The 13,494-nt window shown below is 54.6% G+C and overlaps 2 protein-coding genes across 5 annotated transcripts; both read left to right on the top strand.

Annotated features, from left to right (window-relative positions):
• The first annotated feature begins 2,030 nt into the window (after nt 1-2,030).
• Nucleotides 2,031-5,819, top strand: USF1 (upstream transcription factor 1). Of its 2 annotated transcripts, XM_086694006.1 has the most exons (10): nt 2,031-2,129; nt 2,536-2,585; nt 2,745-2,860; nt 3,208-3,309; nt 3,561-3,756; nt 3,980-4,067; nt 4,203-4,261; nt 4,390-4,484; nt 4,729-4,857; nt 5,043-5,819. In XM_086694006.1, exons 1-10 carry the CDS (start codon nt 2,122-2,124, stop codon nt 5,130-5,132), a joined length of 933 nt encoding a protein of 310 aa, XP_086550132.1. In that variant the 5' UTR covers nt 2,031-2,121; the 3' UTR covers nt 5,133-5,819. The 2 variants fall into 2 exon arrangements, with proteins under 2 accessions (XP_086550132.1, XP_086550133.1); XM_086694007.1 differs by lacking the exon at nt 2,031-2,129 and having other exon boundaries at nt 2,535-2,585; nt 2,745-2,829; nt 4,941-5,819.
• Nucleotides 5,820-5,966: 147 nt separating this feature from the next.
• TSTD1 (thiosulfate sulfurtransferase like domain containing 1) lies at nt 5,967-7,438 on the top strand. 3 transcript variants are annotated; one of them, XR_015246117.1, is made up of 5 exons: nt 5,990-6,187; nt 6,357-6,479; nt 6,982-7,144; nt 7,239-7,343; nt 7,396-7,438. XR_015246117.1 is itself a non-coding variant. In XM_086694009.1 (4 exons), exons 1-4 carry the CDS (start codon nt 6,112-6,114, stop codon nt 7,292-7,294), a joined length of 429 nt encoding a protein of 142 aa, XP_086550135.1. In that variant the 5' UTR covers nt 5,967-6,111; the 3' UTR covers nt 7,295-7,380. The 3 variants fall into 3 exon arrangements, 2 of the variants coding, with proteins under 2 accessions (XP_086550135.1, XP_086550134.1); XM_086694009.1 differs by lacking the exon at nt 7,396-7,438 and having other exon boundaries at nt 5,967-6,187; nt 6,982-7,155; nt 7,239-7,380; XM_086694008.1 differs by having other exon boundaries at nt 5,993-6,187; nt 7,239-7,438.
• Nucleotides 7,439-13,494: the final 6,056 nt, after the last annotated feature.

Genomic DNA, 13,494 nt, shown 5'->3' with positions numbered 1-13,494 from the left:
ACACGGTCGGGGGAGATCGGCGGCTGAGGCGGCCTTGGCCGGTGAGTTCGGGACGGGACGCGAGCCGGGAGTCTAGGGGCTGGGTGGGCCGGCGGGCAGGGCAGCGTGGATTTTGTTCCCGTTTTCAGGTGGCGGACCTCCCGGAGAGGAAGCCTTTGTTTTGCGGGAGGGGGCCGAGCCCGGTTCTTTCTCTCCCGCCCCCCTTTGTGGGCCGAGCGCACTCCCCGCCCCCGAGCGCGCGCGTCCCCGCCCTCCTGCGCTGCCTGCCGCGGGGCCGGGACCGCGGGCCCGCCGAGCCCCGCGCCCTTTCCGGGCCGCCGAGCGCAGCGCCGGGCCGCCGAGGGAGCGCGGCGGCCGCCCGGGCTCGCGGGCTCCCGGGCTCCCGGGCTCGCGGGCTCGCGCCTGCTGGCTGCGGGGCCTGCAGGGACGCGCCGCGTTCTTGGGCAAGGTCGGGCGCCCGACTTCTTTCGGGACCTGGTCGTTCTCCCCTTTGTGTCCAGACGTAGCAGGGGCTCTTGCTGGGCCCTGCTGGCCCGAGCGTGCACGCCACAACATCCCGTCCGCGTTTCCGTGTCGCATCCCCTAATGCTCAGGAAATGCTTCCGGATGTCCAACTAAGATTTGAATAAGCGGCCTGACCCCGTTGCTGGGTGTCCTCCGAGGCTGCCCCTGGCTGACAGCTGTGGGCGATAGAGACGCCTCCTGTGCCCTGCCGTCTCTTCCATCGCCTCCTCCTGCAGTCAGCGCAGCAAGCCTCGGAGGGGCACTTCCTCCGTAGGTTTGAGGATGGACAGGTAGGTGGTCCCGAAACCCTGGTCCTACTTCCCCTTAGGGACTGGGATCTTCTCGCTGCGCTGCTTCCTCCGGACACTTTCGCTTTCGGTTCTTCTTCTTCTTTTTTTTTTCTTCGCCCTTTGTTTTTGTTTGTTTGGTTGGTTTTTTTTCTTCTCTTTTCGGTCAATACTTTCCTTCGACGCGGGCTTTTCAATCATCCGCTGAAGATTTCCCTTGGATAGGAGAGGTTTGGGGGACCTTTGACCAAAAAGCTTACCCTCTCGTGCGGGGATCGTTTTGTCGTTTTGTACGTGTAGCTGGATCTTTCTGGAGACATTGGTCTTCTCCGCTCTTTGTGTTTCCTGCCCTCCGGCCGGGTGTCAGGGTCCTAAGGCGGGCACCTTGCAAATGAGTTCCTTTTCCATTGTCTCTCCTTCCCGAACCTTGAGCCTGGAGTGTTTTTTTTTTTTTTCCCCCTTCTTGCTGGGATTCAGTTGATTTGGAGTTGTCATGGCAACATTTTAGCAACCGTGTTGTTCCACGGGAAGGCTTGGGGAAGAAAATAGAAGGGGCTTGTAGAGGACACACTTGGACTCTAGGGTCTTTAACAGATGACACAAATCTGGACACCCCAAAACAAGAGCCCAAGGGGCTAAGCAGAATGAGGCCCAGGGGCCACGGATGTTCTTTATGGTTCAGGGAGGTGTGCCAATAGCAGTGGGTTTCAGGTGTCCCCTTCCTAGATTTGAAAACAGAAATTTCTTGGTACGGTATGTGGCTGAGAAGCGGGAAGAAGCACCAGTGCCCACATGACTTGGAGTGATCGTGGAGGGCCGAGGAGCACTATTTGTAGAGTTACTTTTTCTTTTTTTAAAAAAAATTTTTTTTTCAACATTTATTTATTTTTGGGACAGAGAGAGACAGAGCATGAACAGGGGAGGGGCAGAGAGAGAGGGAGACACAGAATCGGAAACAGGCTCCAGGCTCTGAGCCATCAGCCCAGAGCCTGACGCGGGGCTCGAACTCCCGGACCGCGAGATCGTGACCTGGCTGAAGTCGGACGCTTAACCGACTGCGCCACCCAGGCGCCCCTAGAGTTACTTTTTCAAATACTGTAGCCCACCTCTCAGCATCAGAACGGAGGAAACTGTCCCCTGTAGATGACTGCACTTTGTTCCTGGCTGAGTCTTCATGGAGCCCGGCTTCTTGAAACAGGCTGTTCAGTTTCTTGGCCTCACCGCAAACTCCCTGATTTCTACCAGGACTTAACACTCTGGCCTGTGAGGCGGGAGATACAAAGGCTTCCAAAGAAGGACCAGTTCCTTGGATGTGCCCCCTTACAGAGAGATGAAGGGGTGAGTGAAGAAGAGGTAGGGTCTGGGGCGGGAGGTGGGAGGCCGGGGAGGACGCAGAACGGCTGAGAGCACTGGCTCTGGAGTCAGGCAGACCTAGATTCCGGTTTCAGCTCCATCACCTACTAGTGTTGTGATCTGGCTCCCCATCTACAAAACGCAAGTGACGCTGCTTAGCTCATCGTGCTGTTCTTGGTATGAGCTAAAATAACGCGTGTTCAGTGCTGAGTTCGGTGCTATGCACACACAATAAACACTCAGTAAATACCAGTTAGAGTGTTATTCTTACCTAACCCGGCATCTGTTGGGAAGGCCATGGGAGTTTGGGAGCCACATGGAACTGGGTCAGTGAGCTTTTTATTCACTTCCTGCCTTATTCCCCCACCCCCCCCACCCCCATCACAAACAGGCAGCAGAAAACAGCTGAAGCGGAAGAGGGGACAGTGCAGATTCAGGAAGGTGAGTGGTAGAAACAGACCTGAGACCCAGAGCCCATCATGGCCCCTCCCCGCCCCCCCCCCCCAACCGCGGGCGCACCTCCCGTGCACCCTTGTCCTTCGTGGAACAGAGGGAGAAGGTCCATACCTCGCAGAGTTTTCCTTCGCTCTTTTAATTCAGGAGCGGTGGCAACTGGGGAGGACCCCACCAGCGTGGCCATTGCCAGCATCCAGTCAGCTGCCACCTTCCCTGACCCCAACGTCAAGTACGTCTTCCGAACTGAGAATGGGGGCCAGGTAAGGGAGGGGGCCAGGCGCCTGCAGGTGTTACCTGGGGTTGGGGTTGAGGGAGGTAATCGAACCCTCAGGGGGAGACCTGGCTTGGAGGTGGGGGTGGGGCGAAGGTGTGGACCCCGGCGGGGTGGGGAGGGGCTTGGAGGATGAGGTTTGGAGTAGGGATTGGGGGTGGGAGGGGCCGTGCTGAAACTTCTGGGGAAAGGGGAGAGTGGCTGAATCTCTGTCTCTGACGCACTCTTATTTTGGGGCATTATCTGAGAGAAGCTTTATGAGGGTCCTGGGGTCCCCAGCATTTACTCTCCTGCTCTCTCTCCCTCCCCACCGCTTCCCTTTCCTCCTGCTTCTAGGTGATGTACAGGGTGATTCAGGTGTCTGAGGGGCAGCTGGATGGCCAGACTGAGGGGACTGGCGCCATCAGTGGCTATCCTGCCACTCAGTCCATGACCCAGGTACCAGGGTACGGGCTGGGGAGGGGGCCCCAGAGCTCCGCGGAGGAAAATGAAGCTGAGCCCATGGGCTGGGGCTGGGGCTGGGGCTGGGGGCGGCGAGGCACCTGGGGCTGCTTTGTCCCAAGGTGCTAGGTTCTCCCTTTCTCGATATTTCTCCCTCCTTCCTCTCGGGGATAGGAGCTGTGCAGTGAGTACTTCGGTGGGAAGTACCTGACTGTCGTTGAACTTTGTTCTCATGTTCCCTTTTCCAGGCGGTGATCCAGGGTGCATTCACCAGTGACGATACGGTTGACACCGAGGGGACAGCTGCCGAGACGCACTACACTTACTTCCCCAGCACTGCCGTGGGCGATGGGGCCGCGGGTACCACCTCGGGGAGCGCGGCCGCGGTTGTCACGACGCAGGGCTCAGAGGCACTGCTGGGGCAGGCGACCCCTCCCGGCACCGGTGAGACGTGTGAGGGTGCGGCTGGAGGGACAAGGCTGGGGGCAGGGGGCTTTTCCTCATGACCCCATAACGATCGCTAAGACCCGGGCAGGCAGTGAGTCTGGGGCTGCCCTTCCAGCAGGAGGAAGTATGTCCTTCTTAGAAGATCCTAGGGCCTTGGCCTCAGAGCTCGATGAGGTTCCTGGTCCCACGTCCTGACAGAACCGACCCCGCATCTTCACAGGCCAATTCTTTGTGATGATGTCGCCACAAGAAGTGTTGCAGGGAGGAAGCCAGCGCTCCATTGCCCCAAGGACTCACCCTTATTCCCCGTGAGTGACCCCTGGTTCTTCTCGGCTGCCGTGGTGTTCTTGATCCCCGCCAACTCCTGTGTCGTCCCCTAACCCCACCTCCAATCTTCTCTCTCGTCCTTCCCTTACCCTGGCCGCCCTGGGCTCTGTCGTCAGGAAGTCAGAAGCTCCGCGGACCACTCGGGATGAGAAACGCAGGGCTCAGCATAATGAAGGTGGGTACTGCTTGGTGGCATTGGGGACAGCGTGGTGTCTGAGCGAGAGAGCTTGGGGAGTTGGACAGGGCCGGGGGTGGGGGGGGCGGTTCTCACAGAGTCACCTTGACCTCCACTCTGCCCCACAGTCGAGCGCCGCCGCCGAGACAAGATCAACAATTGGATTGTGCAGCTGTCCAAGATCATCCCAGACTGCTCCATGGAGAGCACCAAGTCTGGCCAGGTCACGGGAGGGCCCCGGGAGTGGGCCGGATGCCTGGGTTCTGTGTCCTGGTATCGTCTGCAGAAATGGTGGAGAGGGCACACGTGGCAGGAACCCGTGCTTCTCTCTCTCTGAGGTTCCCCGTGTCCTTGTGAAAGGTTACCCCACCGTCCTTAGGGGAAAACGAGGCCTAGGGGGTGTGTGTGCTTTAGGAAGGCCAGGCAGGGAGCACCTTAGTCCTCATTTTGTTGGCTTCTTCTTGCAGAGTAAAGGTGGGATTCTCTCCAAAGCCTGTGATTATATCCAGGAGCTTCGACAGAGTAACCACCGGTTGTCTGAGGAACTGCAAGGGCTTGACCAGCTGCAGCTGGACAATGATGTGCTTCGACAGCAGGTCAGACCCCTGTCCTCCGTACAGCCCTCCTCGACTCCAGGGCCCCTGAGCCAGTTTGGGACTCCCTCCTTTGGTTTCCTTAGAGCGGGCCTCATCCTCTTCCCCTCACTAGTGGATGCCTGAAGAAGGTCAGAAAAGTGCCAACTTTTCGACTTACTCTCCTCATCGCCTCCTTTCCGCGTCAGGTGGAAGATCTTAAAAACAAGAACCTGCTGCTTCGAGCTCAGTTGCGGCACCACGGAGTAGAGGTCGTCATTAAGAACGACAGCAACTAACTATGGGGACTCCGGGGCTTTGGGCCCGACAGCCCCTTTCTGAGAACTACAGATAGCCCAGGAGCAGCAGGCCAACCCCGTGCCCCTTTCCTCCACTGCCCACTTCTGGCGTGGGACCAGGGGGAGTCAGAAGGCGTGGCTTTGAACTGAGGCCCTGTGATCCGGCAGCCTGCAGTGGTGTGAAACACACGCGTGGGCTGGCGCGCACAGCCTTGCCCGGCCGCGCGCCATGCAGCCCCTGGGCCCTTGTGCCCCTCTTGCGCATGCATGTGCTGTCTCCATGCTGGATACTGGACACACAGAACCGGGGGTGGGGGGAGCTTGCCCCGTGCTCGCTTAGAGTGCCAGCAGAGGGTCCGCTAACGAGTGATGCTCTGGCCTGCCCCAGGACTCTGGCGCTCTCTTCCACTGGTTCTTCCTCACCCTGGAGCTCAGATGTGCACCTGAGGACTCTGGGGAACAGGCTTTAGCAAGAAGTGGGGAAAAGGATGCTTAGCAGTGGCCGCTGCCCCCAGGAAGAGGAGACTGGCCGGCAAGCATCTAAGGCCTATGCAGAAGTCTCTGGAGCCGGGGAGAACAACAGACAGGGGCCCACTTGGGGCCTTCCCCCTTGTGGGGACGGTTTTTCTTTTACTTTCTTTTCTTTTCTTTTTTTTTTTTTTTAAAGATAAAATGTTCAGAGCCACATTTCTCTCCTGGTTTTCCTTTTTGTGGGCCCCAGGGCGGAAGGGGGGGGGGCACATTGCACTTTGCCCAGGAAGGGTTGGTCGGCCCAGGTTAGGGTGGGGTGCCACTCCCGTGTTCATGACTCTCAGTCCCGGTGCCTGGGCCAAGCCTGACCGTCCGCGCCGGGCAGTCGCAAGAATCTCGGGCCAGCGTGGGTATCAGCTGTACCGCGCGCGAACAGGTGCCGAGGGGGCAGATCGGGAGGCGGTGCCTTCGCTTCCGGTTCCGGTCCCGGCTCCGGGAGGCGGGGGAGATGCTGCGGGCACGGAGGGGGCGGCCCGGGGCCGCATTCCTGCAGCTCGCCGTCGCGGCGCGCGCCATGGCCGGAGGTACCTGCGGGGAGACGTGGGGCCTGGCCCCGACCCCCGGGAGCGCGCGGAGCCCCCGGGAGGAGGCGCGGCGGCGGGGGGCGCGGAGGTCCGCACGCTCCCGCTCCCGCTCCCGCTCCCGGGCTGGGGCGCCGCGCTCCGCTCCAGGCTCTCGTGCCTCCCTCCTCAGCGCCCACGGTCTCGCTCCCTGAACTGCGTTCGCTCCTGGCCTCGGGCCGGGCCCGGCTCATCGATGTGAGATCTCGGGAGGAGGCGGCAGCGGGGACCATCCCGGGGGCGCTCAACATCCCGGGTAGGGGGCCGAGGGGACGCCCGCGAGGGTGGCCTAGAGGCCGTGCAGGAGGGGCGTCTAGGGCGGCGTGGGGGAGGCACGGCTGCGGGGGTCCCGCCTTGCCTTAAGCCGCCCGCACCCACCCACCTCCCGACTTCCTGGAGAAGCGCCGGTGGGAGGCGGATCCTGGCAGCGCAACCGGCCCTTCCAGTTTGAGCGGATCGCAGGCGGCGAGGAAGGGGCGGACCCGCTGCTCCGCGCTTGACCTCCCCGAGGCCGGGCGCCCGCCCGCCGCTCCTCCTCGCCGCAGGGGAGGTGGCCCCCGTTCAGCTGTGTGCGGCCGCCTTCCTGCGCGGGCGGGCCTGCCCTGTCCTTGAGGTTGGGATGTGGCGTGGTCACCGGGTGTGGTTTGGGGGAGCTCCGGAGACGCGCTCGGGCCGCAGGAGCCAGTCCTGCCGGGCCCGGTGTGAACCTGAGATCGCCAGCCGCCGGCTTCCCATTCTGTCCCCTCGACTCCTCCCAGTGTCTGAGCTGGAAAGTGCCCTGCAAATGGAGCCCGCCGCTTTCCAGGCTTTGTACTCCGCCGAGAAGCCGAAGCGGGACGATGAGAATCTCATTTTCTTCTGCCAGATGGGCAAGCGGGGTTTGCAGGCCACGCAGCTGGCCCAGGGCCTTGGATACACAGGGTATGGGGGAGGTGTGCATCGCCGGCTGGGGGTGACTGGGGACTGCCTCCCGGGCCTGTCCTTCCCTCACCCCCTCCCCCTTTTGTCTCCACAGGGCTCGCAACTACGCAGGGGCCTATAGAGAATGGTTCCAGAAAGAAGGTTAGGTAGAAGGTGGCTTACTGATGGTGGCCTTCTCTCCCTCCCCACCGCGGCCACCGTAACTGCGGGTGGTGGAGGGTCTGACTCTCCAGCTTGGGCACTGCTTACAGTGCTCTGCGCGCAAAAGCATCAAATAAAGACCGTTTACTCGAAGCATTGGAAGCACTTAGTTTGTCAGGTGCACTGCGAACACTCCCAATCTTAATCTAGACTTCACTTCAGCCCTGGGTCCTTCTCCAGCATCCTCTGTCCCCACCCCCCCACCCCCACCCCAACCTCCCAACCCCCTGCAGTTTCCTGAGAGGATGATTCTCCTGGAACAACTGTTTTCAGCTCAGGATGCACATCAGAATCAATTGGTACCTTAAAAAAAAAAAAAAAAAAGTGTGGGTCCCCTTCCAGATTTGGAATCTTGGGGGTGAGACCTGGGGAGTGGTGGTTTTATGAGCCCCCGAAGTGATTTTTTTTTTTTAATTTTTTTCCATGTTTATTTATTTTTGGGACAGAGAGAGACAGAGCATGAACGGGGGAGGGGCAGAGAGAGAGGGAGACACAGAATCAGAAGCAGGCTCCAGGCTCTGAGCCATCAGCCCAGAGCCCGACGCGGGGCTCGAACTCACGGACTGCGAGATCGTGACCTGGCTGAAGTCGGACGCTTAACCGACTGCGCCACCCAGGCGCCCCACGTTTACTTACTTTTGAGAGACAGAGACAGACAGCGCACCAGTGGGGGAGGGGCAGAGAGAGAGGGAGACACAGAGTCCGAAGCAGGCTCCAGGCTCTGAGCTGTCAGCACAGAGCCCGACTCGAGGCCCGAACCCGTGAACCATGAGATCATGACCTGAGTGGGAGTCGGATGCTCAACCGACTGAGTCACCCAGGTGCCCCAACTACAGTTCATTTCTGTCTCCACTTAGCTGGACAGCGTTGGGTCTACAGATACAATCGAAACATGTGAGTCTGGGCTAAGTTCTGGCAAATGGTCCCTGCCGTTTCTTCCTTCAAACACCCACCTCCCTTTGGTTTTCAGACTGCTTGGAAGGTTTTCCTGGGGTCTAATTTCCCTCCCTGTTTGACTCTCAACTGTTCTAGTGTTCTTTTTTTGCCTCCTCAAATATTGTAATTTGATTGTAGCATTTCTTTCTTCCTTTTTTTTTTTTTTTTTTTTGAAGCATAATTTACCTCCAATAAAATGCACAGTTCTTAAATGTACAGTTCATTGAGTTTTGGCAAGCATATGCTCACTTGTAACAACCACCCTGATAAGATCTAGAACACTGACATCCCCGAGGTTTTTCTGGGGCCCCTTTGCAGTCAGTTCCAGCCTCAATCTTTTTCTAGGCACCATGTCTATCTTCTATCACCGTAAACTAGTGTTTTAGCTTCCTTCCCAGCCTGCCAACCTACGTTATTTGCTTTCTTCAGTTTAGCTGGTGAGGGTCAGAGAGGGCCCCGGAAGTAAACTGGCCTGCTCTCCATGACCGACCATGCCCCCTGGCTTGGTCATCATGAAGAGATCTTTCCTCTTTCTCCCTCATTAACTGTTTGGTTCATAAACTTGATAAGGCTGTTCCAACCCATTCCTTTGCCCTTTAAAATTCTTCCCTTTCAGGGGCGCCTGCGTGGCTCAGTCGGTTGAGCATCCGACTTCCACTCAGGTCATGATCTCATGGTTCGTGGGTTTGAGCCTCGAGTCAGGCTCTGTGCTGACAGCTCAGAGCCTGGAGCCTGGAGCCTGCTTTGGATTCTGTCTCCCTCTCTCTCTCTGCCCCTCCCCAGCTCGTTCTGTGTCTCTTTCTCTCAAAAATAAATTTAAAAAACATTAAAAGGGTTTTATTTATTTATTTATTTATTTATTTATTTATTTATTTTATTTTAATTCTTCCCTTTCCTCATAGCTAACTATTTCAACAGGTGAAGCCGGGAGCTCGAGCGGACCAGCTGTCTGTCCCCTTGCCTTCTGTCTTCCTTTCCAGACTCCACTGGGCTCCTCCCTCTCACCAAATTTTGCCCCACGTTGTGTGGACCAATACCTGTGTCCTATCTGTCACACTCCATTTTGTTGTTAACTCTTCCCAGTCGGTGTGACCTCCTTAAAGACAGAAGTGCCCCAAACGAACGCGAGTTCTCAGTGGGTATTTGTTGAGCCTCACTACCCTGCCAATGTTCAGAATCTTCTGACTTCAGCCTTTTGGAAACACCGCTGGCTGAGCAATCTTAAAATAACATTTTTGGGCGCCCAGCTGGCTCAGTCAGTAAAGCATGCGACTTCCTGATGTCAGGGTGAGGAGTTCAAGCCCCATGTTGGGTGTGCAGCTTACTTAAAACAACAAAACAACAACGATTGGTTCCTTGGGGTGTGTGGCTGTGGCTCAGCTGCAAGACCATGTGGCTCTTGATCCCAGGATTGTGAGTTCAAGTCCCACTTTGGGTGTAGAGATTGCTTAAAAATAAAATCTTTTTTTTTAATTTTTTTTTTTTTGTTAATGTTTATTTTTGAAGGAGACAGACAGAACGTGAGTGGGAGAGGGGCAGAGAGAGAGGAGACACAGAATCCAAAGCAGGCTCCAGGCTCTGAGGTGTCAGCACAGAGCCTGACAGGGGGCTCGAACTCACAATCAGTGAGATCATGACCTGAGTGAACTCAGTCGCCCAACTGACTATTTTTCATTTAAAAATAAAATCTTTTAGTGGCAACTGGGTGGCTCAATCGGCTGAGCGTCTGACTCCTGATTTCGGCTCAGGGCATGATGCCAGGGTTGTGGGATCAAGCACCGTGTCAGGCTGAGCTTGAATTCTGCTTCGGATTCTCTCTCTTCCCCTCTACCCCACTGGTGCACTTTCTCTCTCTCTCTCTCTAATATAAAATAAATAACTAAAAATAAATAAATTCTTAAAAACATTTTTTAAATGTTTGTATCTTTTATTTTTGAGTGAGAGAGAGAGCGTGCAGGCAAGCAAGTAGGAGAGGGACGAGAGAGGGGGACAGAGGATCAGAAGTGGGCCCCGTGCTGACAGCAGCAAAAGCCCGAGTGGCGCTCGAACTCACGAGCCATGAGGTCATGACCTGAGCTGAAGTCGGTCGCTCACCTGACTGAGCCACCCAGGTGCCCCTGAAATTTTTTTAAAAATTAAAAGGGGGCGCCTGGGTGGCTCAGTCAGTTGACCGTCCAACTTTGGCTCAGGTCCTATCTCACGGCTCATGGGTTCGAGCCCCGTGTCGGGCTCTGTGCTGACAGCTCAGAGCCTGGACCCTGCTTCGGATTCTGTCTTCCTCTCTCTCTTCCCCTCCCCCCACAATAAATAAATAAATAAACATTAACAAAATTTAAAAAACTAAAAGAATAACATTTTATCTTATCGGTCAGAGTCGATAATTTTACAAGAAGTCCTTTTTGCCTACTGGCTCGGGCACGCATCGTGGCCCGGCCTGCTGAGCAATCTGTAGCCTAGATCTGGCGTCACCCTGCCTTTCCAAACTTCCTCTTCAGCACCTGCCCCCACCAGGCTGGGTGTTTTTAGGGGACTAAGCAGCCTCTACTCCCTCCTCACCGTGGTGGCGCCTGCTCGCCATTTCCCCCGTTTGGGAAGCCTCCAGGCTCTTTTGTGATTACTTTGAGTTTCACAAGAATTAGAAGAATGTATTTGGCAGGACACTTGCTGTCCTCATCCAGAGGGCTCTAAAACTAAAGGAGGAGGGAGGAAAGTAAGTAGATGATATTGTATCACTGAATTCCACAAAGGCCATGAGACCAGGAGGACAGGGAGGAGGCACGCACTTCTCATGCTGTGTGATAACTTGCATGGATGGCTCTTTGCTTATGCTGACTCCATTTTTGTGTGGCCAACAATTCAACCAGCACCGGGCTCGTAGGAGGTACTTCCATAAACGTGGAATGTTTCCTGAGGTATTGAGTAACTCTCAGAGGGAAAAATGCAAGGGGAGAAAGTTGGGACTAATACTCATGAAGGGGAGCACGTTGTTCTGTAAAAAGGAAAGGCTAAATAGGGGTCACCACTAGCTACTTTTTAACTATTCCAACCCTCACTTTCTTTATCTGTAAAAATGGGGGTTAGAACACGCCGCTTTGGATAGTCGTGGAAGTTTATTTATTTATTTATTTAATGTTTATTTTCGAGGGAGCGTGTGAGCGGGGGAGGGGCAAGGAGAGAGGGAGACGGAGGATCCAAAGCGGGTCCTGTGCTGACAGTAGTGAGCCTGATGCGGGGCTCGAACTCAAACTGTGAGATTATGACCTGAGCCGAAGTCAGATGCTCAACCGACTGAGCCACCCAGGTGCCCGGTTGTGGAAGTTTATTAAGATAACGTATGTAGGGGCACCTGGGTGGCTCTGGTCTGACTTCGGCTCAGGTCACGATCTCACAGCTCGTGGGTTCGAGCCCCGCGTCGAGCTCTGTGCTGACAGCTCAGAGCCCGGAGCCTGCTTCGGATTCTGTGTCTCCCTCTGTCTCTGCCCTTCCCCTGCTTGCATTCTTTCCTTCTCTGCCTCAGAATTAAATAAGCATTAAAAAAAATTTTTTTTTTTAATGATAACACATGTAAAGTACCTGCCATGTAGAAGGTGTGGATATATATATGAATAATGAACACAAGAAGGTAAATAAAATCGCATAGGTATTTTGAAACTTGATGGAAGGGAACGTGTGACAGGCTGTAGGAAAGTATGTCATATTAAAAAGAAAATATGTTTAATAGAAGAGCCAGACTTCATAAGCGTGCATCTGGATGGATTTCTGCAAAGTGAACACAATCATTTTACCACCCCTGTGCTCAGAAAACACACACTGCATGTACAAACTTAAACTCTGTTGTGACTGGCTTTATGGCCAATTGTATGGTCAATTTTTGTAGATGTTCCATGAACGCTTGAAAAGAGGGTACAGGGGCACGTGGGTGGCTCACCCGACACTTGGTTTTGGCTCAGGTCATGATCTCACGGTTTGTGGGTTCGAGCCCCGCGTTGGGCTCTGTGCTGACAGGGTGGGGCCCACTTGGGATCCTGTCTCTCTCCCTCTTTCTCAATAAACAAATAAATTTTTAAAAATTATTTGCAGGGGCGCCTGGGTGGCTCAGTCGGTTAAGCGGCCGACTTCGGCTCAGGTCATATCTTGCGGTCCGTGAGTTCGAGCCCCGCGTCGGGCTCTGTGCTGACAGCTCGGAGCCTGGAGCCTGTTTCGGATTCTGTGTCTCCCTCTCTCTCTCTGACCCTCCCCCGTTCATGCTCTGTCTCTCTCTGTCTCAAAAATAAATAAACGTTAAAAATTATTTGCAAAAAAAGAGGGTATATCCTGCAGTTTGGGAGTGCAGTGCTCTCCATGTCCGTTAGGTCCAATTTATTAATTATAATTATATTTATTAATTAATTATTAATTAATAGATTGTTCAAATCTATTTATGTCTCTAGAATTTTCTTGTCTACTGGTACTCTCAGCTTCTTACAGAGGTATGTTTAAATCTGTCACTATGATAGGGATTTGTCTATTTCCCCTTTAGTTCTGTCACCTCTACTTTGTATATTTGGAGACTGTGGTATTAGATTGTACACAGTTAGAACTGTAACGCTTCCTCCTGATTGGATTCCTTTCTCATGTCCCCTTCATCTAGTTTCAAAGTCTGTTTTGTTTCATATCAGTGCAAGTATACCAGCTTCCCTATAGGAAGGGGCACCCGGGTGGCTCAGTCGGTTCAGCGTCCGACTTCAGCTCAGGTCATGATCTCCTGGTCTGTGAGTTCGAGCCCTGCGTGGGGCTCTGTGCTGACAGCTCGGAGCCTGGAGCCTGCTTTGGACCCTGTGTCTCCCTCTCTCTCTCTGCCCCTCCCCCACTCACACTCTGTCTCTCTCTCTCTCTCAAAACATAAACATTAAAAAAGTAAAAAAAAAAAAAGAAGTGGACTCTAGGAAAGCATATTTTAAAACTGAAAGAAAACATAAGTTAAGCTCATTGCTAGAGACCCCAAAGAGAACATGAGTCGGGAAAACTGTGTCGTCAGATTATCCAGAGGGACGTCCTTCCCACTCATTCACTCTGCTTCCTATTCCTATTCCTATTTGTCACCACGTTCCTCAACCTACCAAGTCATCCAATTCATCGACCTTACCAACATTTTGCTATTTATTAATTTCCTCATGCCTTTGTATTCCTCCTAATGCAGTAGATTCTACGTGTGGGTCATTGCTATCACCGTT

This window comes from Puma concolor, chromosome E4 (assembly GCF_028749965.1).
Source record: "Puma concolor isolate L17-30 chromosome E4, mPumCon1.1.hap2, whole genome shotgun sequence".
NCBI lineage: Eukaryota > Metazoa > Chordata > Mammalia > Carnivora > Felidae > Puma > Puma concolor.
Note: the sequence above shows the minus strand (reverse complement) of the source record. Positions and strands in the feature narration are given on the sequence as shown.